Source organism: Microcaecilia unicolor, chromosome 1, assembly GCF_901765095.1.
Source record: "Microcaecilia unicolor chromosome 1, aMicUni1.1, whole genome shotgun sequence".
In the NCBI taxonomy this organism is placed as follows: domain Eukaryota; kingdom Metazoa; phylum Chordata; class Amphibia; order Gymnophiona; family Siphonopidae; genus Microcaecilia; species Microcaecilia unicolor.
The window spans coordinates 750,481,678-750,508,794 of NC_044031.1; the positions used below are offsets into that span (position 1 = coordinate 750,481,678).

General features: G+C 45.4%; 1 protein-coding gene across 1 annotated transcript in view; it reads left to right on the plus strand.

Moving 5' to 3' along the window:
* Positions 1 to 27,117, plus strand: part of MCTP2 (multiple C2 and transmembrane domain containing 2) — a 376,016-nt gene that overhangs the window by 195,852 nt on the left and 153,047 nt on the right. Inside the window, exons 9-12 of the mRNA XM_030189721.1 lie at positions 5,624 to 5,788; positions 13,174 to 13,304; positions 14,475 to 14,661; positions 18,799 to 18,892. Of these exons, the coding sequence (XP_030045581.1) occupies positions 5,624 to 5,788; positions 13,174 to 13,304; positions 14,475 to 14,661; positions 18,799 to 18,892 (577 nt within the window). The remainder of the gene's footprint in view (positions 1 to 5,623; positions 5,789 to 13,173; positions 13,305 to 14,474; positions 14,662 to 18,798; positions 18,893 to 27,117) is intronic.

Below are 27,117 nucleotides of genomic sequence, written 5' to 3' on the forward strand. Positions count from 1 at the left end.
GTCCATTTAGTAGTGGTTTATGGACTTGTCCTTTAGGAAACTGTCTAACCCCTTTTTAAACTCTGCTAAGCTAACCACCTTCACCACGTTCTCCGGCAACAAATTCCAGAATTTAATTATGCGTTGGGTGAAGAAAGATTTTCTCCGATTTGTTTCAAATTTACTTCACTGTAGTTTCATCGCATGCCCCCTAGTCCTAGTATTTTTGGAAAGCGTGAACAGGCGCTTCACATCCACCTGTTCCACTCCACTCATTATTTTATATGCCTCTATCATGTCTCCCCTCAGCCGTCTCTTCTCCAAACTGAAAAGCCCTAGCCTTTCTTTTTTTTTATTATTATTATTACATTTGTACCCCGTGCTTTCCCACACAATGCAGGCTCAATGCGGCTTACATAGTAATTTGAAATACAAAGTTAATAGAATTTTAATAAAACAGTAGTAAAACAATGTAAAGTTGGGCTTAGTAGTGTATGATAAGCTGAGCTAGCTAATATATGACTAGGTTAAAAGAGGGTAGACAGAATAGGATAGTGTAATTTGCGAGAGAGGGTAAGGAGGGATAAAATCAGGGCTTTTTTTGAGGGGGTACTTGGGGGTACTGAATACCGGCACCTTTTCCATTGTCTACAAAAATTGATCCATGGTCCCCAAGTTTTAATGAAAGATCTCAGGCTCTACACACCAGTTCTGCCTTGTCATAGATTCTGTGACTGGTTGCATAGGGCTGGCTATTGTGGGGTGGGTCCCTCAGTGATTACCCCACCCCTGAAGAGTGGCCTGGCATTTGAGTACCGGCACCTTTTTCGCCAGAAAAAACGCACTGGATAAAATTAAGGAGAGATGGAAAGAGAAGGATGGGAGGTTGGTATTTAAGTCAGTACAGAATTGGGAGTGGAGGTTGGCGAGATTAGGTTGGGACATTAGGATAGGCTTGCTTGAAGAGATGAGCTCTCAGCATTTTTCTAAAGGGCAAGAAGTCATTTATTAATCGGATTGGTCTGGGTATAGCGTTCCAAAGCTGGCTGCCCGAAAAGGAGAAACTGGATGCGTAGTAGGTCTTGTATTTAATTCCTCTAAAATTGGGAAGGTGTAAGTTGAGATAAGTTCGTGAAGAAATAGATCTGTTTCTAGTAGGGAGGTCGATCAATTCATTCATGTAGCCAGGGGATTCGCCATGGATGATCTTGTGGGTCATTGTGTTGATCTTGAAATGTATTTTTTCTTTGATGGGGAGCCAGTAAAGCTTCGCTTGAAGAGGTGATGCACTTTCAAATTTTGATTTGCCAAAAATAAGTCTGGCTGCCATGTTTTGGGCAGTTTGGAGTCTCTTCAGTATTTGGGTTTTGCATCCTAAAAAGACACTGTTGCAGTAGTCAGTGTGGGTAATAACAGTAGACTGTATCAGGTTCCGTAAAGTGTTGAGTGGGAGATAAGGGTTCACTCGTTTCAATATCCACATCATATTAAACATTTTCTTCGTGGTGAGTTTAGCGTGGTTATCAAAAGATAAATGGCTGTCTATCGTTACTCCCAGTATTTTTAAGTTGTCAGATATGTGAAGTTTGACATCAAGGGTGTTGAGAGTATTCGGGAGATAAGGGGAGTATTGGGATGAGAGAACCAGGCACTGCGTTTTTTCTTTATTTAATTTCATTTTAAAAGCATTAGCCCAGGAGGTTAGAGTGCCAATATTCAGCTTTAAAGTTTAAAGGTTTAAGTGCCAATATTCAGCTTTAAAGTTAACTAGACTTATCAGACTGTATAAAACTCAGTCTTGTCTTTATCCGGTTTCACTTAGGTGGTTAAGTGCTGAATATCACTCTTAACCGGATAAGGGACAGCCAGCCGAACATACCCAGATATTCAATGCCTGCGTCCCTATCATGGTCCATTATTTAATAGCTGAACATAATAGTGGCAGTGGCCGAAACTAATGCTGACCGCCCCCAGGGCTAACATGTGGAGGAGCATTTTAGAAAGAACGTCCAAGTTGCGATTTGATCGTCTTTGTAAAACGTCCAGATCCAGGGGCAGGGAAAACCGTATTTTCGAAACAAGATGGAAGTCCATCTTTCGTTTCGAAAATACCAAGGATGTCCTTGGGTTAGGACACCACTAGAGATGGACGTCTTTGACTTTCGGCGATTTTCGAAACCAAAGATGTCCATGTCACAAACGTCCAAATGCAAGCCATTTGGACATGGGAGGAGCCAGAATTTCTAGTGCACTGGTCCCCCTGAGCACCACTGGCTGAATATCGACCTATATACAGAGAGAAAGAGATGTTTCATTTACCTTGGTAGGTGGGCTGTTTGAAAATTGCCCACTCGCCCCATGTGTAAAATTGCATGTTGCTGGTTCTTTTGAGTTTGTTTGTTTGTCTGCCAGGACCTATTGCTATGCTTTCACTGCCCCTGCTTTTTGCTACACCTCTAAAAAGCTGCCACCCTAGGTGATGGCCTAGTCTTGCCTAATCATGAAGCCAGCCATTACCCAAGAGTATTCAACAACTGAGATTTTTAATTCGATGGATACCTGTGTCCATAAGTCTTCATTGATTTTCAGCTGGAAATTGTGCTTTGAGCTATTTGATGTAGTGTTCTTTGGACATTCATAGAACAGGTTTTCTGTTACTGTGCTGATCAATCTTGGTGATTTGGTTGTGATGTTTTCCAAATAATTCACCTCAGATGTGTCCCTTCCACTTCCTCATCAACTAGTTCCTGTTATCACAAACTTTACAGGATGCAAGTTCTATTGTGAAATTGTTTTGTAATGGCCTCATTGTCTCCTGGTCCATTTCATTCAGAAGAATTATGTCATGGTGGTGGCTTTAATAGGAAGATACAAATACACACGAGAGATTGCTAAGATGATAGATTATGTCCTTAGTATTGAGCATAGGCGTAGACTGGGGGGGGGGGCGAGGGGGGGCAATGCCCCCCCAAACGACGACGAGGCGCCGCCGCGCCATTAGTTAAAAAAAACAAACAAACAAACACATGCAGGCACGCGCTCCTCTCCATCCGCTTGGCTTCCCTGCCCTCTCTGTCTGCGTCCCGCCTTTCCTCTGACATCAGAGGAAGGCGGGACGCAGACAGAGAGGGCAGGGAAGCCAAGCGGACGGAGAGGAGCGTGTCCGTCTACCCCTCTCTCTTCCTCCCTCCCTCCGGCGCAGGCAGCAGTCTTTTTCAGCGTTCCTGGCAGCGGTAGCGATGTACACGCTGCCTTCGGCTCTGCCCCAAAGCCTTCTCTTCAAGTTCCTGTTCCCACATACAGTAGGTGGGAACAGGAACTTGAAGAGAAGGCTTCCGGGGCAGACCGAAGGCAGCGTGTCCATCGCTACCGCTGCCAGGAACGCTGAAAAAGCTGAAGACTGTTGCCTGCGCCGGAGGGAGGGAGGAAGATAGGAGGTAAACGGAGTCATGATCTTGGACCTCGCGGGGGGGGGGCAGTAGAAGGAAGATGGATGGAACTGGGAGGGGTGGGGAGCAGAGGGAAGATGGATGGTACTGGGAGGGGTGGGGAGCAGAGGGAAGGAGCAAGAGATGGATGGGACTGGGAGGGGTGGGGAGCAGAGGGATGGACCAGGAGATGGATGGGATTGGGAGAGGTCAGGCACAGCAGAGGGAAGGAGCAGAAGATGGATGGGATGGAGGGATGGTGAGCAGAGGGAAGGAACAGAAGATGGATGGGACTGGGAGGGATGGGGAGCAGAGGGAAGGAGCAAGAGATGGTTGGGACTGGGAGGGGTGGGGAGCAGAGGGAAGGAGCAAGAGATGGATGGGACTGGGAGGGGTGGGGAGCAGAGGGATGGACCAGGAGATGGATGGGATTGGGAGAGGTCAGGCACAGCAGAGGGAAGGAGCAGAAGATGGATGGGATGGAGGGATGGTGAGCAGAGGGAAGGAACTGAAGATGGATGGGACTGGGAGGGGTGGAGAGCAGAGGGAAGGAGCAAGAGATGGTTGGGACTGGGAGGGTTGGGGAGCAGAGGGAAGGAGCAAGAGATGGATGGGACTGGGAGGGGTGGGGAGCAGAGGGAAGGAGCAAGAGATGGATGGGACTGGGAGGGTGGGGAGCAGAGGGAAGTCTACTGGAAAGAAGACACTGCATAAAACAGAAGACACTGGGACCAAAGCGAATAGAAAAACTAAATGATCAGAGAACAAAGGTAGATAAAAGTATTTTATTCATAATTTATAAATTGAAATGTGTCAGCTTTTTGAAATGTGCATCTGTGATATTTTGCCTGTAAATTTCAATTCCTTCCTCCATATTAGCATATTCATTTGCATATGTATATATGCAAATGATATGCTAATATGCTCCGCCCATTCTTTTCCCCCCCCCCCCCCCCCAAATGAAACAGTCAAACTACGCCTATGGTATTGAGGTATCAAAGATCCCATTTCTGAAGTAGCAAATTTCATTCTGCTTTTTACAACTCAAAATAAAACCCGCTGTCCATGCAATTTTGTTCCATTTCATGCTAGCACATTTTACCTTATTATTATTACTAGTAAAACAGGCCCGTTTCTGACACAAATGAAACGGGCGCTAGCAAGGTTTTCCTCGGAGTGTGTATGTTTGAGTGACAGAGAGTGTGTGTGTGAGAGAGAGAAAGTGTGTGTGAGAGATGGAGTGTGTGTGTGAGTGAGAGAGAGAATGAGTGAGAGAGAGACAGAGAGTGTGTGTGCTTGTGTCAGAGAGAGAGAGTGTGTGAGAGAGACAGAGTGTATGTGTGTGTGAGAGTGAGTGTGTGAGAGAGAGAGACAGAGAGAGTGTGTGTGAGAGAGAGAGATAGAGTGTGTGTGAGAAAGTGTATGTGAGAGACAGAGAGTGAGTGTGTGTGTGTGGGGGGGCTCCGAGTTCCATGACCCCCTCCTTCCCTCCCTCCCTCCCTTCCTCTCCTCCCCTCCGAGTTCCAGGCCCCCCTTCCGTCCGAGGTGCAGGCCCCCCTCCCTCCCTCCCTCTCCTCTCCTCTCCCTCTCTTTCCTCTCCTCCCTCCCTCTTTTTCCTCCCCTCCAAGTTCTTGGCCCCCCTTTCCCTCCGAGTTCTATGCCCCCCTCCCTCTCCTCCCCAGCATGTTCCATACCCCCCTTTCCTCAGTGTGTATGTTTGAGAGAGAGTGTGTGGGTGAGAGATGAAGTGTGTATGTGAGAGAGAATGAGTGACAGAGAGAGAGACAGACAGACAGAGTGTGTGTGTGTGTGTTTGTGTCAGAGAGAGAGAGTGTGTGTGAGAGACAGAGTGTGTGTGTGTGTGTGAGTCTGTGTGAGAGAGAGAGAGTGTGTGAGAGAGAGTGTATGTGAGAGACAGAGAGTGAGTGTGTGTGGTTGCGAGAAAGTTAAGCCTTCAAGCCTTGAAGCATTCATGTGCTGTGTAAGGCTCCATCTCCTCAATTGATGACACGTAGTTCTGGAACATTGCAGGAATGCTTCAAGGCTTGAAGGCTTCACTTTCTCGGCTTCAGAATGTTGGAGGCACGTTTTATTATATAAGATTTGTAGATGGCAGTGGTTTTAATTACTGCTCTTCAGACTTGCAGACTAGTCTTAGGATCTGTTGCGCCGCAGAAATGTTTTGCCTCTCTCATGCTTCCTTATCTTTTTGCTAGTCAAACCCTATGCAGAACCTTCAGCTGTCAGAATCCATGCGGAAGAGCCAGCTGTGGAATGGAATCATCACCATCACATTATTAGAAGGGAGGAATATCCTGGAAGGTAGCACACCAGCCTCCTTTGTCATATTCCGATTGGGAGACCAAAGGTACAAGAGTAAGGTATGCGCTTTAAGTCTTTGTGTTGATTACGGAGGTAGTTAGAGTTCTTTTTAGTATCAAACATTTCATGCTACTCAAGTCTTCCTGCATTGTATTCCCTTTTATTGAATGCACAAACGAGGTGTGTTAGAGAAGGAATGATCTTTTTGAGTCCATACCGCATCCTTCAAAGAAGGGAGACAATCTGGCCTCTGGATCTGACTCATGTCCTTCAGCACCTTTTTGTTGGCCCAGTAAGAGATATTCTGGTCTTCATTTCTCATCATCCATATTCACATGAGGCTTTATTATGGAATTTCTTAATGATATGTTTGACTTTAAAATCCACTTTTGTTGAAATGTGAAGGAGTAACCTACAGTAGGCTGAGAACCAGGGAAGCCTGAATTCAAATCCTGCTGCCACTTCTTGTGATCTTTGGCAAGCCACTTAACCCTCCAGTTATCTCCTCCTTACATTTAGTTCAGCTGGCACGATGAACTTCCTTTACCAGGGATCATAGACTGCAACTTCTTCTAGATCCCTCTATGAATAACACCTAGGATTAGATATAGTGTTACCATTGTGCAGTGGCAAAAGCCAGACTCCACTCCTCTTGTGCTCTGATCATTACCACTGTAATACCTCTGGCCAGTCTAAGGTGCAGAAGCTAGACTTGGGAATCAAAGCCAGGCACCTGCCAGTGCACATAACTGCATCTGAGTCACCAGGCCAGGCCCTATATATAATTCTTCTGTAATAAAATAATAGTAATTAGAAGTAGAAAGAACACCAAAGTGCCACATAGGAATCACAACCAGATGACAAGTGGGAACAGAATCTGGCTTTTCAAAACAGACCAAGGGCTGTAGTAAAAAAAACTTTTATGAGATGATGACTCGACAGGGTGTCTTAGTAAAAATATTTGGCAAACGCAATGATGTGTCTTTAAAATAGGAGCATTGTTGGTCCTAATAAAGAGCGTTGATGAATGCAAATAGTTGTGTCGCTTATGGACGCCACTGAATTCTGAATCGGTGTAATCATGAAGGAGTGTAACCTTTGCATAGACTGATAGGCTTAGCTCTGGTCGCCCTTGTTGGGAAGAATGGATGGACTATAAAAGTCTTTACTATGTTCTACCAGCTGAAACTATCCCCTGGATTCTATATAGCTTGCCCAAAGTTGAATGCTGGAATTTGTGCATGGATCTAAGATCCACACCCAACGTAATGAGGACATGCGCACCAGTTGGCCACTTAATTGGTGATAATTGGTGCTTTATTGAAGTTGTGTGTGGATCCCCCCCCCCCTCCCCCGGTGCGTTATTCTATAATTTGTTGCCTAAACTTTCCTGCATACATTCCAAAAGACGATGTGGCCATGGGCGGGGCATAGGCGGGTCGTAGACATTCCCAAAAGTTAGGTGCCAAGTTTAGTGCTGATCCGTGCCTAACTTTGGGCAATGGACTTGCACCTGTTTCTGTCATGCATAAGTCTAGTGCCCAGAGTTAGGCGTGACCTGCACACTATGCCCATGTTCTATAAAGGTCAAGTGCCTTTATAGAATAGGGACTCAGTGTGGATCTTATTGTCACCCCTAACTTTCAGCTCCCTATATGGAATTCCTCCCTGTGTGTCTACTTTCTAGATCGTGTCCTATTATATTTTATGTATTTATTTGGATTTTGCTCATGTTATGATTCTACTGGGACAGGCAGGGGAATGACTGGGACTCAGTCCTGATTGGCCTGTCAGGGATTGGGCTGACGTCTGAGGCAGCAGACGTCAGACATCAGACCTTATTTAAACTTACCTCTCCCTATAGGGGACGCTCTAGTGTTATCCCTTGCAGCTGTGAGCTTTCATTTCCTGCTTAGCCTGTGCTCGTGCCGCTGGGTGTGCTCTCTGTAGTTTCGTTGCTTTCCCCCTTGTCTGTTGTTCCTGTGTGTGTTGGCTGTAGCTAGCTTTCTCCCTGATTGCTTCACTGCTGTGCAGCTGAGTCTGCTGTCTCTCCGTTTGCCTTGGCGCCTCCTTTCCCTGCTTTGGGTGTTGACCTGTTTGTGGTAAGCTTGTTCCTTCTTTGTTTGTTTTGTCTCCCCTGTAGCCTGCTTTAACCCCTTTTGTGCAGTGATTGTTATTTGGCTCTTGGTAACCCTGCTTCTATAAGCAGCCTTGCTCTGTAATCTGCTTTTTCTCGTTGTGTGCAGTGCTTGTTACTTGGCTCTTGTGAACCCTGCTTCTTTATTCTGCCTTGCTCTGTAGCCTGCTTTAACTGCTTGTGTGTCCTGTTTATTCTTGGCTCTTGTGAGCCATGCTTCTTTATTTTGCCTTGCTCTGTAACCCCTTGTGTGCAGTGCTTGTTATTTGGCTGCTTCTTTAAGCAGTCTTGCTCTGTAATCTGCTTTTAATCTCTGTGTGCAGTGTTTGTTATTTAACTCTTGTGTGCTCTGTTCCCCTTACCTGGGCTTTATAGATTGAAGCTGCTTTTTCAGTTAGTCAGCTTTTCCTTTGGTGTGCTGTGTTTGTTCCTGGCTCTTGTGAGCACCCATTTGCATACTGTTTGTTACTTGGCTCTGGGGGAGGGGAGCTCTGGCCCCTCTCCACCTTGTGGATTCTAGCAGTCCCTGTCTTCTGTCTGTCTTTTCCTTCTCTGCCTTCTGTGGAGCTCTGCTCCTTCAGGTCCTGCGAGCCTAGTAGTGTCTTGTTCCGACCCTGCCTTTCATCTTTACCTTCTGTAGGGATCTGCCTTCAGCTACCCAGGTTCTGTGTAGCCTTTGTCTGTATCTACCTGTTTGGTCTGACTTCTTTCTCTTGGTGTCAGTGCCTGGCGCTGGTGCGCTGCCCGAGCTCTAGTCCCCTCTGGGACCTCTCATTGTTCTTTTCCCTTCTCTAGTGTATGAGTGGGTTCCAGTTCGGCCTTTCGGCCCATATGCTTGGACTCTGTACGAGTGGGTTCCCGTTCGGCCTTGCGGCCCGCATCAGTGGTTTGTTTCCCTTTTCTTGTGGTGCTTGCTGATTTTCTTGAGTGTGCGGGGCTTCGTGGCCCTTGTTACTGCATAGCACCTGTTTGGTCTACACTAGGCCTTGACCAAGGTCCTTCCTAGGCCTCGGCATAGGCACAAGGGCTCACAATCAATCTAACAGCTCACACCTTTTTTAGTAGTAGCTCAAGGTGATTTACAGTCAGGTATTTTCCTGTCTCTGAAGGGCTAGCAATTTAAGTATGTACCTGAGTTAATGGAGGGTGAAGTGACTTGCCCAAGATCTCAAGAAGTAGCAGTGGGATTTCAACCGGCCACCACTGAATATCAAGACTGGTGCTCTAACCACTAGGCCACTCCTCCACTCTGTTGTAGACCCCCACAAGAGTTGGGTCCTTTTTTTTTCTGTTTGCTTTGTTTTGTTATTACATATTATACTGTAGAACAGGATGTCATGTGGATTCACTTATAACATGGTAACATATCTTGGACCTCAATGTACACATTATGGGCTAGATGCGTTATATAGTACCAAAAAAATGAGCCCTGAGTGCTATTTTATAAACAGCGCTCTGACTTAGGAGTGAGGATTTATACCAACTGAAACCTGGTGTAAATCCTCATGCCTAAATTAGGCATAGATCCACCTGTGCCCATGTCCTTTCCATGGTCATGCCCCCTTTTCAGATCCAGGAACGCCCCTGACCCACCCATGCCCCTTTCATGGCCACACCTCCATTCATATCTGCGTATAAAAATTTTACGTGCATCTTTATAGAACATTGACTATAAAGATACATGTCTAGATTCCAATTATTGACAATTAGTGCCAATACTTGATTGATGGCACCCAATTATCGGCGCTAATTGGCTTGTTATGCAATTATATTGGGCACATGCACAAATTTGGGCATCCAAGTGGCAGATGAAGTTCAATGTTGACAAGTGCAAATTGATGCATGTGGGTAAGAGGAACTTGAATTACAGCTATGTCATGCAAGGATCCACGTTAGGAGTCACAGACCTAGAAAGGGATCTGGGAGTCATTGCTGATAAGACGTTGAAAACTTCTGCTCAGTGTGCTGCGGCAGCTAAGAAAGCGCACAGAATGTTGAGTATTATTAGGAAAGGGATGGAAAACAAACACAAGGATGTTATAATGCCGTTGTATCGTTCCATGGTGCGACCGCACCTCGAATATTGTGTTCAATTCTGGTCGCTGCATCTCAAAAAAGATATAAAGGAATTGGAGAAGGTGCAGAGAAGGATGACGAAAATGATAAAAGGGATGGAACGACTTCCCTATGAGGAAAGGCTAAGAAGGTTAGGGCTCTTCAGCTTGGAGAAAAGGCGACTGAGGGGTGATATGATAGAAGTCTACAAGATAATGAGCGGAGTAGAGCGGACAGATGTGAAACGTTTGTTTACACTTTAAAAACAATAATAGAACCAGGGGACACAAGATGAAGTTAGAATATGGTAGATTTAAAACAAATAGGAGAACGTTTTTCTTTACTCAGCGTGTAGTTGGACTCTGGAACTCATTGCCGGAGAATATAGTGACAGCAGCTGGCCTTATGGAGTTTAAGGGGGGTTTGGACAGATTCCTGAAGGAAAAGTCCATTTAGCCTTATTAAAAAATTATTATTATTTTTTGAGGGTGGGGGTTGCCGGGTTCTTGAAGCCTGGATTGGCCGCTCTCGGAGACAGGATGCTGGACTTGATGGGCCCTTGGTCTTTTCTCAGTATGGTGGTGCTTATGTGCTAATTTTGACCACCATATATAGAATCTGGAGGTATATGGGAAGTACAGTGTATATAAAACACTTGTAGTTTGCTATTGCTTCTCCCAGTCAATAATAGCAAATTAATAAACTTGAAACTTGAAATACGAGAGGAAGGGGAGTTGGCGGTTTCCATGGCGCAACCCAGTCTACAGCACGTAGAGCAGGTACGGTCTGTTCTAGTCATAAGCATCATGGAATAAGAAAGTTTTCAAATCCGCTTTGAATTTGGAAAGGGAAAATGAAAGATGGAGGTGAGCTGGTAGTTTATTCCAAAGTTCAGGGCCTTGAACTGAAAAAAATAGACTGACGTGTAGTGTCATGGCGGATTTCCCCCAAAAATGAGACTACAAACTGGTTTTGTTGTGCTGATCGGAGAGCACGAGGGGGGACAATAAGCGTTAAGAAAACGGGATAAGTACGCAGGATCACCTGTGGAGAGGTTCTTATAGACTAGGAGCAATGGTTTGTAGGTTATGCGATGAGTCGGTGGAAGCCAATGAGCTGTTTTTAAGAGTGGGGTGACATGATCAAATTTTCTATGAACGGTAATGACTTTAATAGCTGTGTTTTGTGCTAGCTGTAAACGGCAAAGGGCCCTAATGCGAAGTCCTTTATGTAGAGAGTTACAGTAGTCGAGTTGACTAATTGCCAATGAATGTACCAGATGTCATCAGCAGGTGGGTGTAAGAGAGGTTTAATGGAACAGCAGAAATTTATGGAACAAATGAGAGGTCTGAATCAATAATGACCCCGAGTATTTTAACAGTCTGTACTAGAGGAAACGAGATGGAGTGTAGCTGTACTGGAATTGTTAACGAAGTGGTGGGCTGATTTGTAAAAAGAAGGAGCTTTGATTTATCAGGGTTTAACATAAGTTTTGATAACTGGTGATGATTGGTACCAGTTGTGTACACAACTGCCCTTAGTCGCTTTTCTTGAAGCTGTGCACCCAGTTCTATCTTGTGTAACATCTAGGGGGCGTGGACATGGGAAGGGCATGCCTAGGAGTTAGGCACACACCCCTCCACCGATATTCAAAGCTTTTTAATTACCAATGGTTAAATAGCATTTCAGCACCTAACCACTAATATTCAGTGGGATATAACCAGTTATCTCCGCTGAATATTAGCGGTTAGCGCCTAGTAGATAACCTGCTATATCGTGTGACTTTTCTGGTTAGCTATCAATATTCGGTGCCTAACTGGATAAGTTTAGCGGTCAAATAAAACCGCATAATTAGCTGTCCTATCTTTAACTGGTTAGCACTGAATATCGGCATAACTGATTAACTTTTTAGCGGTTAAAAAAACCTGAATATTCAGTGTCGCTTGCTGGAAATGGGCCAGCATTGAATATCTGTGTTTAATGCCAGTAGTGGACAGCAAAAGTGCTGCCTGCCGCCAGCTGAATATCGGGCCCACAAGTTGTACAATACTGTGGATTAGGTGCCTAACTGCCAACGGTTAGACATGCCTACTTACACCAGGCTTTGACATGGAGTAAGTGCTCGGGCTTGAAGTTAGGTGGGAAACTGCGGACTTACATTCTATATTCTATAATGATAATTCCATGCGCAACTGCCATTATAGAATTCAAACTTAGCGCACATCATCCCGGTTTGCTAAGCTTGGTGCCCTTTCTTGAATCTACCCAACTACTACTACTAATCATTTCTATAACACTACTAACATACGCAGTGCTGTACACGTTATATGCAGGTACTTTCTGTGTCCCTAGAGGGCTCACATTCTAAGTTTTTGTACTTGGGACAATGGAGGGTTAAGTGACTTGCCCAGCGTCACAAGGAGCTTCAATGGGATTTGAACCCACATGACCAGGATCAAAGCCGCTGCACTAGTCATTAGGCCACTCCTCCACACTAACCATTAGGCCACTGTAACCATTAGGCCACTCTATTAGGCTACTCCTCCACTCTAACCATTAGGTCACTCCTCCACTCTAACCATTAGGCCACTCTATTAGGCTACTCCTCCACTCTAACCATTAGGCCGCTCCTCCACTCTAACCGTTAGACCACTCTATTAGGCTACTCCTGCATTCTAACCATTAGGCCACTCTATTAGGCCACTCCTCCACTCTAACCATTAGGCCACTCCTCCACTATAACCATTAGACCACTCTATTAGGCTACTCGTCCACTCTAACCATTAGGCTACTCCTCCACTCTACCATTAGGCCATTCTAACCATTAGGCCACTCTATTAGGCTACTCGTCCACTCTAACCATTAGGCTACTCCTCCACTCTACCATTAGGCCATTCTAACCATTAGGCCACTCCTCCACTCCATCCCTTTATTTTCTCTGATTACTAGTGAAAAACACAATCGGGGCGAATTTGCCCTGTTCTGCGATAGTTTCCTAAAATGTGATTTAGCTTTCCCTTGTATTAAAAAATGTCTTATCATTTTCTAACAAATAGATTTCAGGCTAAAACAAAGTTTTTCACAGTGTGCCATGAATGCAGTGTTTATTGATAAATCATGCTGAACGATATTGAATTGAAGATATTACTTTTCTGTTCTTAACCATTTTGTGAAACGTTGACGAGACGATGCATCAGATATCAAACCACCTTTGTATGAGAAAAGTAAATCTTGTAACCACATGTTTTCTAGACACTGTGTCAGAGTGCAAATCCCCAGTGGAGGGAACGGTTTGATTTTCACTACTTCTCCAACAGGACGGGCTTGTTGGAAATTGAGGTGTGGGGTAAAGATAACAGGAAGCACGAGGAACTTTTGGGAACGTAAGTCCGGATGTTTTAATCTGTTCTACTTTTTTTGTCCGTGATTTCCACTTTTTCTGTTTCTTCTCGTTCAGCTGGAGCCAGTGCTGTCAAATACCCACACTGTTGTTAGTCTTATTACGAGGAGGGCCATGAGGCCAGTGTGCACCAGGACTAATCTAGAAATCCCACATTAGGGTCTCTAAATCTGGTCACCTGTCTTTTAAAATCGCTTGTCCAGGGTTAATCAGGCATATTCTGTGGCACTTAATTGATTGTACTCCATAGCCGGGTGTTCAAGAATGGGAACTCTCATTATTGTAAAACACTTTACGGTTTCTGTTCTTCAAAAAAGAAGCAAGAAAGTTGTGATCAACCATATCAAAAGCAACATACAGATTCAACTACATAGAAACATGATGGCACATAAGAGCCAAATGGCCCATCCTTCAACCACTATCTCCTCTCCCTATCATGATGTATTGTAAGCCACATTGAGCCTGCAAAGAGGTGGGAAAATGTGGGATACAAATGCAATAAATAAATAAATAAACAAAGGAGGTACGTGATAGGGCAAATGAACAAGGAGTAAATGGAATAGAAGAGATGTGAGAGAAAGGATAAGGATAGGTAAGGAGGTAGCATGAAATAGCATGAGCTACTGGTAAAATAACCCTTCTTGACGGTAGCCCAGGCTGATAACTTCCCCCCTCCCCCCCCTGTCTATCTATATGATCCTTATAGAATTACAGGATAGGAAAGATCTGGTGTGCTTTGCTGAGTATTGATCTGATTTGGTCCCAGGATCACTTGGAATTTACTGAAATCTTTTTTTTTTTTTTGGTAATGATACAGGTAAAGTAAGTGCCTATGGCAGGATTTTAATGGAATAATTTATTTATTTTTCCCACCTCTGAGTAAGGCTGTTAATGGCATAATGTAACCTTCCACAGAAAAAGAAAATATTGCAGTAAAGCAGTAACAAAACAGAAAATCATAAACTGAAAAGTAGAACGATTAGAGGAAATGACGGATAAACCCGCAAAGAGTGAAATTTGGCTTTTTATCATGCAGTGGTGTTTTAATCACCCTGGGCACATCAGCCATACAGTGAAATTATTTTTTCTGCCTGCAATGTTTTGATTTTGAGTGATCCTTATTTTGTATTAATTGAATGACTGTATTTGATAGGTGTAAAGTGGATATTGCAGCACTTCCCCTGGAGCAGAGGAATCGTTTGGAATTGCCCTTGGAGAATAGCCAGGGCTTAATACTTGTGTTGATCACAGTTGCACTTTTCTCTGGAGTCTCCATTTCTGACCTGTGCGTCTGCCCACTCGGAGAACCCAGTGAGAGAGAGCAGATTTCTCAGCGATATGTAAGTACTTCATAATAACATGTCTGCTTCTGAGGTTGAAATAAACTCACATAACAACAAAAAGTCCTAAGGGGTCCTTTTACAAAGGCATGGTAAAAAGTGGCCTGCGGTAGTGTGGGCTCGTGTTTCGGACGCGCGCTGGGCCACTTCTTTACCGCGTCTGGAAGAAAAGGGTTTTTTATGGGTTGGAAAATGGACGTAAGGCAAAATTAAAACTAGCGCGTGCCTATTTACGGCCTGAGTACTTAATGCCACCCATTGACTTAGCGGTAAGGGCTCACCCACTACCTGTGCGGTAACCGTGCAGCATGCGCCAACTGCCAATTACCTCCAGGAACGTCCCTGCGGTGGAAAAAAATATTTTTTTACTGTGGAATTCGGCGTGCTCCAAATTACAGAATTACTGCCAGGCACGCGTGCTACCTCAGTGGCAGTGCCAATTTGGCATTCGCAACCTGCGCATTAGCCCTCCTGCGCCTTTGTAAAAGTGCCCCTCAGTGGTTTAACCGGGCAGTAACTCCTGCTGAGCTGTCCATCCACTAGGAAGTGCTTCTGAATATCAGCTCAAACCAGCTGTTCCATAACCTGCTAGGTTAGGGGCAGTCAGGGGTGGAGTTTGGGCGGCAATATTCAGTCTGCGAACTGGCTTAATATGCGCATAAAGTTAAGAGAGCAAAAAAGCTGCCTTTGCTTTATCCACTGATGTAGTCGGGCACCAGCCTGAACATCGGCTGCACACATTAGAATTTAGGCGTGTTACATTACAGAATGCGCTTAGTGAGTTGTGCATGAAAATTCTAAGTATTACTAATTAGTGCTTATTATTGTTTGTTTCTTAAGTCATTTATTTATTTATTTAACACATTTATACCCCACATTTTCCCACTAGTAGTAGGCTCAATGTGGCTTGCATAAGACCGTAGGGCAAACTGGAGTTCAGTAAAATACAATTAAACATTGTAGAAGTAAAATAGTAAACGTATAGGTAACGTGTAGAAAAACAGAGATAATAAGAGTGAATTTAAAAATAAGGTCCATGGATTTTCCTATAACAAAGAAGAGGTAAATTAGGTTGAGTCAGGAAGGTAGGCCTTCTTGAACAGGTTGGTCTTCAGTAATTTTCTGAAATTTAGATGGTTCTGAGTTGATTTTAATATTTTGGGTAATGCTTTCCATAGCTGTGTTGTTATAGAGTATGCTTGGAGTTTGGCACAAACACTAGGCACGATATATAGAATCCGGAGAATAGGGGGGAATTCTATAAATGGAGCTCAAAATTCTGCGTCAGAAAAAATTGACGCCAAGTGCTATTCTATAAAGGGGGTGCCTTGTATAGATTTGCACTTAGTTGCCAATTCCCAGGCCTAACTCTGGGCACCAGGCTTATGCCTGCTGGAACCTGGTGTAAGTGCTGACGCCTAAGCTAGGCACGCTGAGGCAATATTCTGTAACTGTGCACGCAACTTTTATGGAATGCACGTTGCCACGCTCCCTTTTGAGTTATGCGCTAGTACAGTTAGGCGCCACGCCTTATAGAACAGCACTCAGCTAGCTACACGTGCAGATTTTAGTGGGTACCAATTAACTTTGATGGTTGGTTTTTAGCTCCTAATTATTGGCGTTAATTGGCTCATTAGTCAATTAATTTGTGTGTGCATCTCGGGAGCGCGCCCAAATTTAGACACGCCAAATCTAGGGGATATTGCAGAATACTGTAAGTTATGTGCATCCCTGCCGCTCTTAGGCGCACACAGTTACACCAGCTCGTCGACAGCTTGTTCTGCTTGTGTTCTAAAATGGAACCTAGTTGCCTAAGTTCCATTATAGAATAGGGTCCTACTGCATGCCCTTTGGGCACCTAATTGGAGACACCCGGTTAGAGAATTGCCCCATTAGAAGGCAGCACTAAAAAGGGTGTTGTTACAGTCCGGCTTAACATGAGATTTTACTTTGCAGTAGCTGTAAATTTTACACTGCACCTTTGGAGGGCGTTCCCACTATTTTTATTGGAGGTCGTGCATTAGTGTTCCCGTTAACGTGGGACCATAACCGTGTTAGCCAGTTAGTATAATGCACTAGCTAACTGACACTTCCACGTCGCTCTCCGCCCATGCCGTGGCCTTTGAGGGAAAAAAATCTGAAAGAATGCAGTAATGCGCAGTTTAGCACGTGGACACAGGCAACCTACAGCAAAACCCTTTGACACGGTTGCATAGTGGCCTGTTTCCTTGCGTTAACAGCAAGTTCAGTGCTTTAACACCCTTTAATAAAAGGTCCCCCAAATTAATTAGATAAACTGTTTAAACATCCATGTTTTCAAGCTTTGGCAAAATAGTTCATAGGAAGGTATCTGGTATATGATCAAAGGAAGAGCATGCCAGGATTTTGGTCTTCTTCCTAATTTCTTGCAGATGAAAACTCTTTGCATTAGGCAATGACACCGTGAATGACCTGTCATGGAATTACTTAAATATATATTTCCACAAAAATGCATTTGCTTTTCTTCAAGCATTAGGATGGGGTTTTTTTTCCATAGTAAGAACCCCTTCCACATCTTACATAGTAACATAGTAGATGATGGCAGAAAAAGACCTGCACGATCCATCCAGTCTGCCCAAGAAGATAAATTCATATGTGCTACTTTTTTATTTGTACTGTCCTCTTCAGGGCACAGACCATATAAGTCTGGCCAGCCCTATCCCCGCCTCCCAACCACCAGCTCTGGCACAGACCCTATAAGTCTGCCCAGCACTATCCCCGCCTCCCAACCACCAACCCCGCCTCCCACCACCAGCTCTGGCACAGACTGTATAAGTCTGCCCAGCACTATCCCTGCCTCCCAACTACCAGTCCCGCCTCCCACCACCGGCTCTGGCACAGACCGTATAAGTCTGCCCAGCACTAGCCCCGCCGCCCAACCATCAGCCCCGGCACAGATCGTATAAGTCTGCCCAGCACTAGCCCCGCCTCCCAACCACCAGCTCTGCCACCCATTCTAGGCTAAGCTCCTGAGGCTCCCTTCCTTCTGCACAGGATCCATCTTGGTGCCTAGAACCATTTTAATTCAAAAGATTATCAAGTTGCTGAAATCCTAATCTTGGTACCCAAAAGAGGGAGGAAAGGCCTTTTAATTATTGTCAACCAAAAGGTTCCGTTCTTTTTTAATTAGATTTTTTTGTGCATTATTTTCCTTTTTTCTTTACAAAGAAACCTCCTTAACTGAACTAGTTGGCTGGTATAAATGGAATGTTGCTTGAAGTAAAATTAACTTGGGCATTAGATCTTATTTGTGGGTGGTCACATGACCAAGAAAGGCTTCAGGGGAGGAACCCTAGAAATCCAGAACCCTATGGTGATCACACATACATTGACTGCTCTTTACTGGATGGTGAAATGAACGTTCCTGATATTTCGTGCAAGATGCAATTCAAGCTAGCCAGTTTCGAATGCCAAAAACCCATCCTTTTGTACTTTGGCGGGCTATGTGATTTCTGCATCCAGTGAAACCTCTCAAGTGCAAAGGTTTTTTTCTATGTGGAATGAAACTGGATTAGATGTTTAACTAAGGGGTCCTTTTACTAAGGTGTACTGAAAAACGACTTCCAGTAGTGTAGGCGCAAGTTTTGGGCACGCCGATCCATTTTTCCAACGCGCCTGTGAATAAGGCCCTTTTTTGCCGAAAATGGATGTGCGGCAAAATAGACATTGCCGCGCGTCCATTTTGGGTCTGAGACCTTACCGCCAGCCGTTGACCTAGCGGTAAAGAATCCAGGTGGTAATGACCTACGCGCGTCAAATGCAACTTGGCGCACATCCATTAGGCGCGTCGAAAATAAAAAAAATGTTTTTCAGATGCGCGTATCGGACGCGCGCCCAAAATGAAATTACTGCAAGAGCCATGCGGTAGTCAGGCGGTAACTCCATTTTGGCGCACGTTGGGTGTGTGTAGACGCTTACGCGGCTTAGTAAAAGGGGCGCTAAATACATTATTCTTCCACTAGAAGTTCTGACAAGAAGAATCTATAGCAAAACATAAGCATAAGTCAGAGAACATTTTCGGACAAGTGACCATTGAGATGTGAATTTGGTGGAAATGTCCTGTTTTTTTTTTAAATCCCCCTTCCTTCCCATTTTTAGTGTATAAAGAAATCATTCCAGAACATAAAGGATGTTGGCTTTTTGCAAGTGAAAATTCTGCGGGCAGAAGCACTCTTGGCGGCTGACTTTTCAGGTAACCTAATGATCGTCATTACTTCATTGATGGCTTCCTAAAAGTCTTCGTTATTTCCTTGGGGCTTGTAAGATTTAACATGTACTTGAAATCCTAGCTGGTTTGAAATTTGAATACGTAATGGAGGGCATTATAGAAAAGAAGTCCAGATCAGAAAATGGATGAAGCCTTTCAAAAACTTCTACAGCTAATCACAAAGATATTGTCGCCTTCCTTTCAAATCTACCTCTTCAAAAACTGTATGAATAGATATCACCAAAACTCTACAATTGAACACAAAAGCTACCACTACCTTTTCCTCCTCAAATCTCTCTTCAAAAACTCTATGAATAACCACATGAACTGTAGAAACCCTCTCCACATTGCACGATACTATTGTAACTCCACCAAAATGTAAATTGTAAGCCACTTTGAACCAAAACTTATTTTTGGATAATAGTGGGATACATAAGTACCGCCATACTGGGAAAAGACCAAGGGTCCATCAAGCCCAGCATCCTGTCTCCGACAGCTGCCAATCCAGGCTTGAAGAACCCGCCCCCCCCCCCCCCCCCAAATTAATAATGTTCAATGGACTTTTCCCTCAGGAATCTGTCCAAACCCCTTTTAAATTCCGTAAGGCCAGCTGCTGTCACTACATTTTCCGGCAACGAGTTCCAGAGTCCAACTGCACGCTGAGTAAAGAAAAACTGTCTCCTGTTTGTTTTAAATCTACCATATTCTAGCTTCATTTTGTGTCCCCTGGTTTTGTTGTTGTTTGAATAAATATATGGACATCCATTTCTCATGTATTTTAGGACAGGATCTGCTGATTTACAGCCTGTTCTAAAATACATGAGAAATGGACATCCACGTGCTGGTGACGTCCAGAATGAATATCCATTATACAAACTGAAATGTCCAGATTAACGTGGACGTCTTTGTGGTGGCATAGGAATGTCCATGTTATAAAATGATCACGTAGATCACCATGCAGAGGGGGTAGCCTAACGGTTAGAGCAGTAGGCTGAGAACCAGGAGACCCAGGTTCAAGTCCCACTTCATTTGATTGTGCCTTTTTTCATTGTGAGCCCTCCAGGGACAGAAAAACATCCACTGTACCTGAAAGTACATCACTTCAATAGTCTTCAGGATTGCAGGTATATATTCAGATACAGTAGGTATTTTTCTGTCCATGAACATCTGTAGTTCCTGAAGCTATCATAGATCCTGGTATCCTTTGTTAGTTCACATTTGGGGGAGGGAGGGAGGGAGGGAGACAGCAACCACTGGAAGATTAAGGAGGTGAGTTGTCATTTTCCTTCCAGTGGCAGCTGCTGAATCAGAACACCTTTTTGTAACCTGGATGTACAAATATCAGGTGTAAATACCACCATTAATATTTTTGGACATAAATATATCCCTTCTCCTTCTGCAATTGGAGTTAGATGTCCATATTTTAGCCCCTCCCTAGTCCTGCCCAAAACACGCTCCCTTGCTATAGGGACGTACTGCAATTTTAGACATCCATATCCTAGCTTTATAAAATTGAGATGTGGACGTCCATGCAATGTAGGTGTCTAAATGCTGGTGTTCAGATGTTCAAAGCATGAACCGAGCTTCTAAAATAAGGACCAAGGTGAGCAGTAATGAGTGATCTTCTCTGCTTCTTCTTTTATCCTGGATAACTTTTAAATGTTATGTACAAATGTGGATTCCATAAGTTGATATATCAAACATTTAAATGGTAAGTGACCGACTCACCTGCAAATGCGCAGTAGAGACTTCCCTCTCTGTCCCGCCCTCGCGGCAAGACGTGATGATGTCAGAGGGCGGAACAGAGAGGGAAACGGAGTCAGACTGTCGGACGCTGCTGCTGCCGCTGGAGCCTGGAAACGAACATCGCGCGCACCAACCTCCCTCCTCCCCCCCATCCCCGCCGCCGCTCCCGCCCCCCTCCGTATCGGGCCCCCTGCACTGCCCTGACAGCGCCTCTCACCTCCATGTGGAAGCGCTGCAGGCAGCAGCAGAGCGATCTGCTGCTGCCTGTAGCGCTTTCACACGGAGGTGAGAGGCGCTGTCAGGGCAGTGCAGGGGGCCCGGCACGGAGGGGGGAGGGAGCGGCGGCGAGGAGGGTAGCTGGACATGGGGGGAGGGCAGGGTTGGTGGACGGGGGAGGGGGGGAGGCCAAGGGAAAGAGGAGGGTTGCTGGATATGGGGGGGAGGATCGGTGGACGGGGTGAGGACAGGAGAGAGAGAGGAGGGCTGCTGGACATGGGGGGAGGGCAGGGGAGAGAGCAGGGGAGAGAGTATAGTTGCTGGAGGGGGGGGGGGGGGGAGGCCAGGGGATACAGGACGGCTGCTGGATATAGGGGGGAGGGCAGGGGAGAGAGCAGGGTTGCTGCACATGGATGGAAGGAGGTGAGAATTATTACATTTTGCAAAACACAAATCTCGCCCGTTTTAACGGGCTTAACGGCTAGTTATTAATATAAATGAAACAGAGCCAACTAAAGGCTTCTCTTGTGTGTAAATGAAGGGACTTAACCACAGAATCCTCAAAGGCCTTTGAAAAGATAAGCAAATGCCAACCACGTGTAATGCCATCTCAACAACTTGGATTGCGCTGATCAATTATCCCTCTCCAGTCATAATGTCCATGCAGAATTACTAATGTAATAGATTCTTTTTTTGAGGTGGGACCTGCACGTTTCCTCCTGCTTCACTGCCCATTCAGTCAAGTCCTTACTGGGGCTCCAGCATCATCAACGCCCATTTGGAACTACCTTTGTGGGGGTGGGGGGTGGAGTTTGACTAATTTTTGCCACCTTCCCATCTAGTCCAGTCATCTCTATGATGCCCTAGCCTTCTTTGCCACCAGATCCTTTCCAGTTGGTTTCACGTAATGTTTCTTCTAAAGCAGTGTTGTCAACCCAGTCCTCGGGGCACACCCAGCCAGTCAGGTTTTCAGGATATCCACAATGCATAGGCATGAGAGAGATCTGCATGCAATGCCTCCTTGGCATGCAAATCTATCTCATGCATATGCGTTGTGGATATCCTGAAAACCTGACTAGCTGAGTATGCGTCTGTTCACGCTTTCCAAAAATACTAGGACTAGGGGGCATGCGATGAAGCTACAATGTAGTAAATTTAAAACGAATCGGAGAAAATGTTTCTTCACTCAACGTGTAATTAAACTCTGGAATTCGTTGCCAGAGAATGTGGTAAAGGTGGTTAGCTTAGCGGAGTTTAAAAAAGGTTTGGACGGCTTCCTAAAGGAAAAGTCCATAGACCGTTATTAAATGGACGGGGAAAATCCACTATTTCTGGGATAAGCAGTATAAAATGTTTTGTGCTTTTTTGGGATCTTGCCGGGTATTTGTGACCTGGATTGGCCACTGTTGGAAATAGGATGCTGGAAAGAGGGGGCTCTTTCCTGCCCCGACGTCACTAGACCACCAGGGAAGATCGCGTGAGTAGGGAGAAGTGGTGACAGGGCCGGAGGGGGGGGGAGGAGGTAACCCTGACGGCGATCCCGAACTCGGAGGGAGGGAGGGATTCGGACAAGACGCACCGGAGCACCTAGGTTTTAGAGTTGGGGAAAAAGGAAAAAAAATTTTCCTATTTCCCTCCTCTAAAACCTAGGTGCGTCTTATGGTCCGGTGCGTCTTATAGTCCGAAAAATATGGTATGTGCTTAAGTGCCCCGAGGACTGGGTTGAGAAGCTCTGCTCTAAATAATTTCTTCTCAGTCCTCTCACAGAGGCATCCCTAGCCAATCAGGTATTCAGGATTACCACAATGAATAAGCATGAAAGGGATTCGCATGCATTGGAAACCCATTGTATGTCTCTTGTGCGTTTTTATTGTCGTAATCCTGGAAACCTGACTGGTTAGTGGGTGCCTCCAGGAGAGGGTTGAGAAGCCCTGCTCTAAACGGGATTTTTTCCTAACCAGTTAGGATATCTGTTGAACCAAGGTGGTACATGGCCCATTTTTTCAGCGTGCTAGAGGATTACTTTGTACCTTAATATTGCCATCACAAATGGCACATCTTGGATTCCTAGAATTTCTGAGAATATCGCCAACCCCATGGAACCGGTACCATTTCTCTTTTGAGAAATACATTTATTTCATGAACAGTCTCCGTTCCTTCTCCTCTTTCTATCCCCTTCGCCATAAACTCATAAAACTAGTTCACTTTGATCCCTTGCTGTTGAGATTTTTGATGTTCTGTCTAATGGTTTTGTCAATGCGAAATGACTTTTCCGCTTCAGTGAATAGTTTTTCTACATATGAGTGTTATTTTCAAAGATTGCATTTGCTCACTGACCAAAAATGGTGCTCAGAACACAAAATTATAGGGTAAGATTCTTTTTTTTTTTAAACTTTTTGTCATATGCCACTTTGCATTTTAATCAGTTTCTTTTCAAACAGAGAGCAGTAATCCTATCGATGTGTGCTTATACAGTGCAGGTTATGTACAGTGTAAAAGTTACTGCAGTCACAATAAATTATCTGTGTTCAATCATAGAATGTATTAGTCAATAAATAAAGAAACGTCTGTGATGCCACTTTGGGACTGACTTTGTAAAAATAAATAAATAAATAAATAAAAGGAAAAACATGTTTTGTGGTTCTGTCTTTGGTGAAGAGAGACAATATAGTCTGAGGACAGCTATGAAATGAAGAAACTTTTAAATCCCATCATTAACCTAACTTAGAAACATAGAAAATGCCAACAGATAAGGACTATATGGCTAGGGTTACCATATTTTGTCCTCTCAAAAAGAGGACACGTGTCCCGCCCCGCCCATGCCCCACACCTTTCACATCCTAACCCCGCCCCCGTCACATATTCCCCTGCCCCCCCATCACCTCCCCTCCCCTCCCCTGGGTTACCTCCCCTCCCCTTACTTACTATCTACTGCCCTGGTGGTCTAGTGACCTCTTCGGGGCAGGAAAAAGCCCCCCCTCTTTCCTGCCCGGAGCGCTGTCCTTGCCCTGCATCCAGTTGCTGTGACGGTCTCGGGATTCAAAATGTCCGCCGAGAGTTGAAGACTCGCGAAGGCCGCTTCAACTCTCGGCGGCCATTTTGAATCCCGAGACCGTCACGGCAACAGGATGCAGGGCAAGGGCAGCGCTCCGGGCAGGAAAGAGGGGGCTCTTTCCTGCCCCGAAGAGGTCACTAGACCACCAGGGCAGTAGATAGTAGGAAAGGGGAGGCTAGGATAGTCCCGCCGCCCGTCCGTTTGTCCAGAAATCCGGACAAACGGGCGGACTGGCAAAACCCGTCCGGACGCCCGGACATGTCCTCAAAAAGAGGACATGTCCGGGTAAATCTGGACATACGGTAACCCTATATATGGCCTATCCAGTCCTCCCATCCCAACTACTAATACCTACTATCCTTGTCTCTCCCTGTGCTCGACTTTTGCTTCCTTCAATTCAGATATAATCCTCTGCCGTATCAGCCTCCACAGGAGACCATTCGATGCATCTACCACTTTTTCGATAAAGAAATATTTCCGTAGATTGTTCCTAATGTTACCCCCTTTCAGCTTCATCCTATGCCCCTTCTTTCAGAGCTTTCTTTTAACTGAAAGAGACCCCCCCCCCCCCGCCTATACTTTTCTGCCATAGAGGTGTTTAAATGTCTATGTTGTATCTCTCCTTTCCCGCCTTTCTTCCTTGTTGAGCTCTTTAATACTATCGCCATACACCTTATGACAGAAGCTACCGACTATTTTAGTGGGCCACCTTATGACTGACTCCATCTTGTGTATATCTTTTTGAAGGTGCGGTCTCCAGAACTGTACACAGTGCTCTTAGGGACCCCTTTACTAAACGTTCAGAGGCCCTTTTGCCCGCAGCGGGTAAAAAGGCCGAAAAAAAATGGCTATGTGGTAAGACTGAACTTACTGCGTGGCTATGTTGGGGGGGGGGGCACTTACTGACACCCATTGAGGTGTCAGTCTCACCCGGGAGTAACCGCTGCCCAATTAATGCTGGGTAACCACCTGCAGAAATATTTTTAAAACGTTTCCGCTAGTGCCGGAAATGTCGCACACTGGGTGCTCGCATTGGGCCAGCGGTAGTTCTGGAATGGCAAGCAGTAAGCCCATATTCAGCTTACCACCGCTTAGTAAAAGGGTCCCTCAATGGGGTCTCACCAGAATCTCAAACAGAAGTACTATCATACTATCACCTCCTTTTTCCTGCTGGCCATTCCTCTCCCTATGCACTCAATCATCCATCTGGCTTTTACGGTTGCCTTTTCTACCCGGTTGAGGACCTTAAGACCAACGGATATATAGAACCATACCAAGCCAGAATCACTCCCTGTGCAACATGCCTTTTGTCACTGTCTGGCTTTGGTTGCTCTGAAGCCCTGCTCCCAGATGGAACAAAAGGTATGTTAATCAAGAGTAATTGAGAAACCAAAGGGCTATCAGGCCTCTCTGAGCACCATTTGGTGCCATCCTCAGTGGTTCCTGAAGGGGAGGGGGAAGAGTTTATCAGAGGTCAGAAGCTGGTTTAATATTATGTATAAGTATGTCCAGCAATAATTTTGACCTCCGGCAATCCTGACATCTTTCTGGTGCTTTGCCTTGCCCACTGCATTGTAACCTAGAAGAGCAGACAATAGGTGGGGAACAATGCTGCCCCTCTTCCTTGCACCCCGGGTTTGGGGTTTGATAATGCAGCCCAAATGCATGACCCTGCATTTTTAAATATATCTTAGTGGCCACAGTTTAGGCCATTCTTCAAGCTTCACAATGTCCCTCCTTATGCTATCCACACTATCCATGGTGTCTAACCTATAACAGATTTTGATATCATCCACAGAGAGGCAAGTTTTACCAGGCAACCCTTCTACAATATTGCTTGCAAAATGTTAAACATTACCAGACCAAGAGCCGATCCTTGCAGCACACCACAGGTAGCACCATTTTCCTCAGAGTGAGCACCTTTCACCACTACCCTTTGTTGCCTTCTACTCAACCAGTGTCTATCCCGCTGAGTCACTTTAGGGCCCATAAGCTGCAAAGAACTCAAATACAAGTCAACTTACGCATCCAGTTTTTCCTACATAGTAATGTAGAGGGGCATAATCGAACGGGGGTGCCCATCTATAAGGGCACCCATCTATAAGGATGGCCCTGTAAAGGGGCGTCCCCAACCATATTATCGAAACAAGATGGGCGGCCATCTTTCGTTAGATAATACGGTCGGGGACGCCCAAATCTCAACATTTGAGTCAACCTTAGAGATGGCCACCCTTAGAGATGGTCGACATTGGTTTTCGCTGATAATGGAAACTAAGGACGCCCATCTCAAAAATGGCCAAATCCAAGCCATTTGGTCGTGGGAGGAGGAGGCATTTGTAGTGCACTGGTCCCCCTGACATGCCAGGACACCAACCAGGCACCCTAGGGGGCACTGCAGTGGACTTCAGAAATTGCTCCCAGGTGCATAGCTCTCTTACCTTGGGTGCTGAGCCCCCCAAACCCACCCCCAGGTCCGCCTGCCTGAAGTACACTGCACCCACTACAACTGCTCCAGGGACCTGTATAGTGTTGCAGTGGACCTGAGTATGGCATTTGAGGCTGGTAAAAAAGTATTTTTAACCTGTTTTTTATGGTGGGAGGGGGTTAGTGACCACTGGGGGAGTAAGGGGAGGTCATCCCTGATTCCCTCCGGTGGTCATCTGCTCAGTTCGGGCATCTTTTCACGGCTTGGTCATGAAAAAAAAATGGACCAAGTAAAGTCGGCCAAATGCTCGTCAGGGCCGCCCTTCTTTTTTCCATTATCGGCCGAGGATGCCCATCTCGTAATCCCGCCCCAGTCCCACCTTCGCTACCCTGCCGACACGCCCCCGTGAACTTTCGTCATCCCCGCGACGGAAAGCCGTCGAGGGTGCCAAAAAATCGGCTTTCGATTATGCCAATTTTGGGCAGCCTTGCGAGAAGGGCGCCCATCTCCCGATTTGTGTCGAAAGATGGGCGCCGTTCTCTCTTGAAAATGAGCTGGATAGTAACATAGTAGATGATGGCAGAAAAATACCTGCACGGTCCATCCAGTCTGCCCAACAAGATGAACTCGTATGTGCTACTTTTTGTGTATACCTTACCTTGATTTGTATCTGCCATTTTCAGAGCACAGACTGTAAAAGTCTGCCCAGCACTAGCCCCAACTCCCAACCACCGGCTCTGCCACCCAATCTCAGCTAAGCTTCTGAGG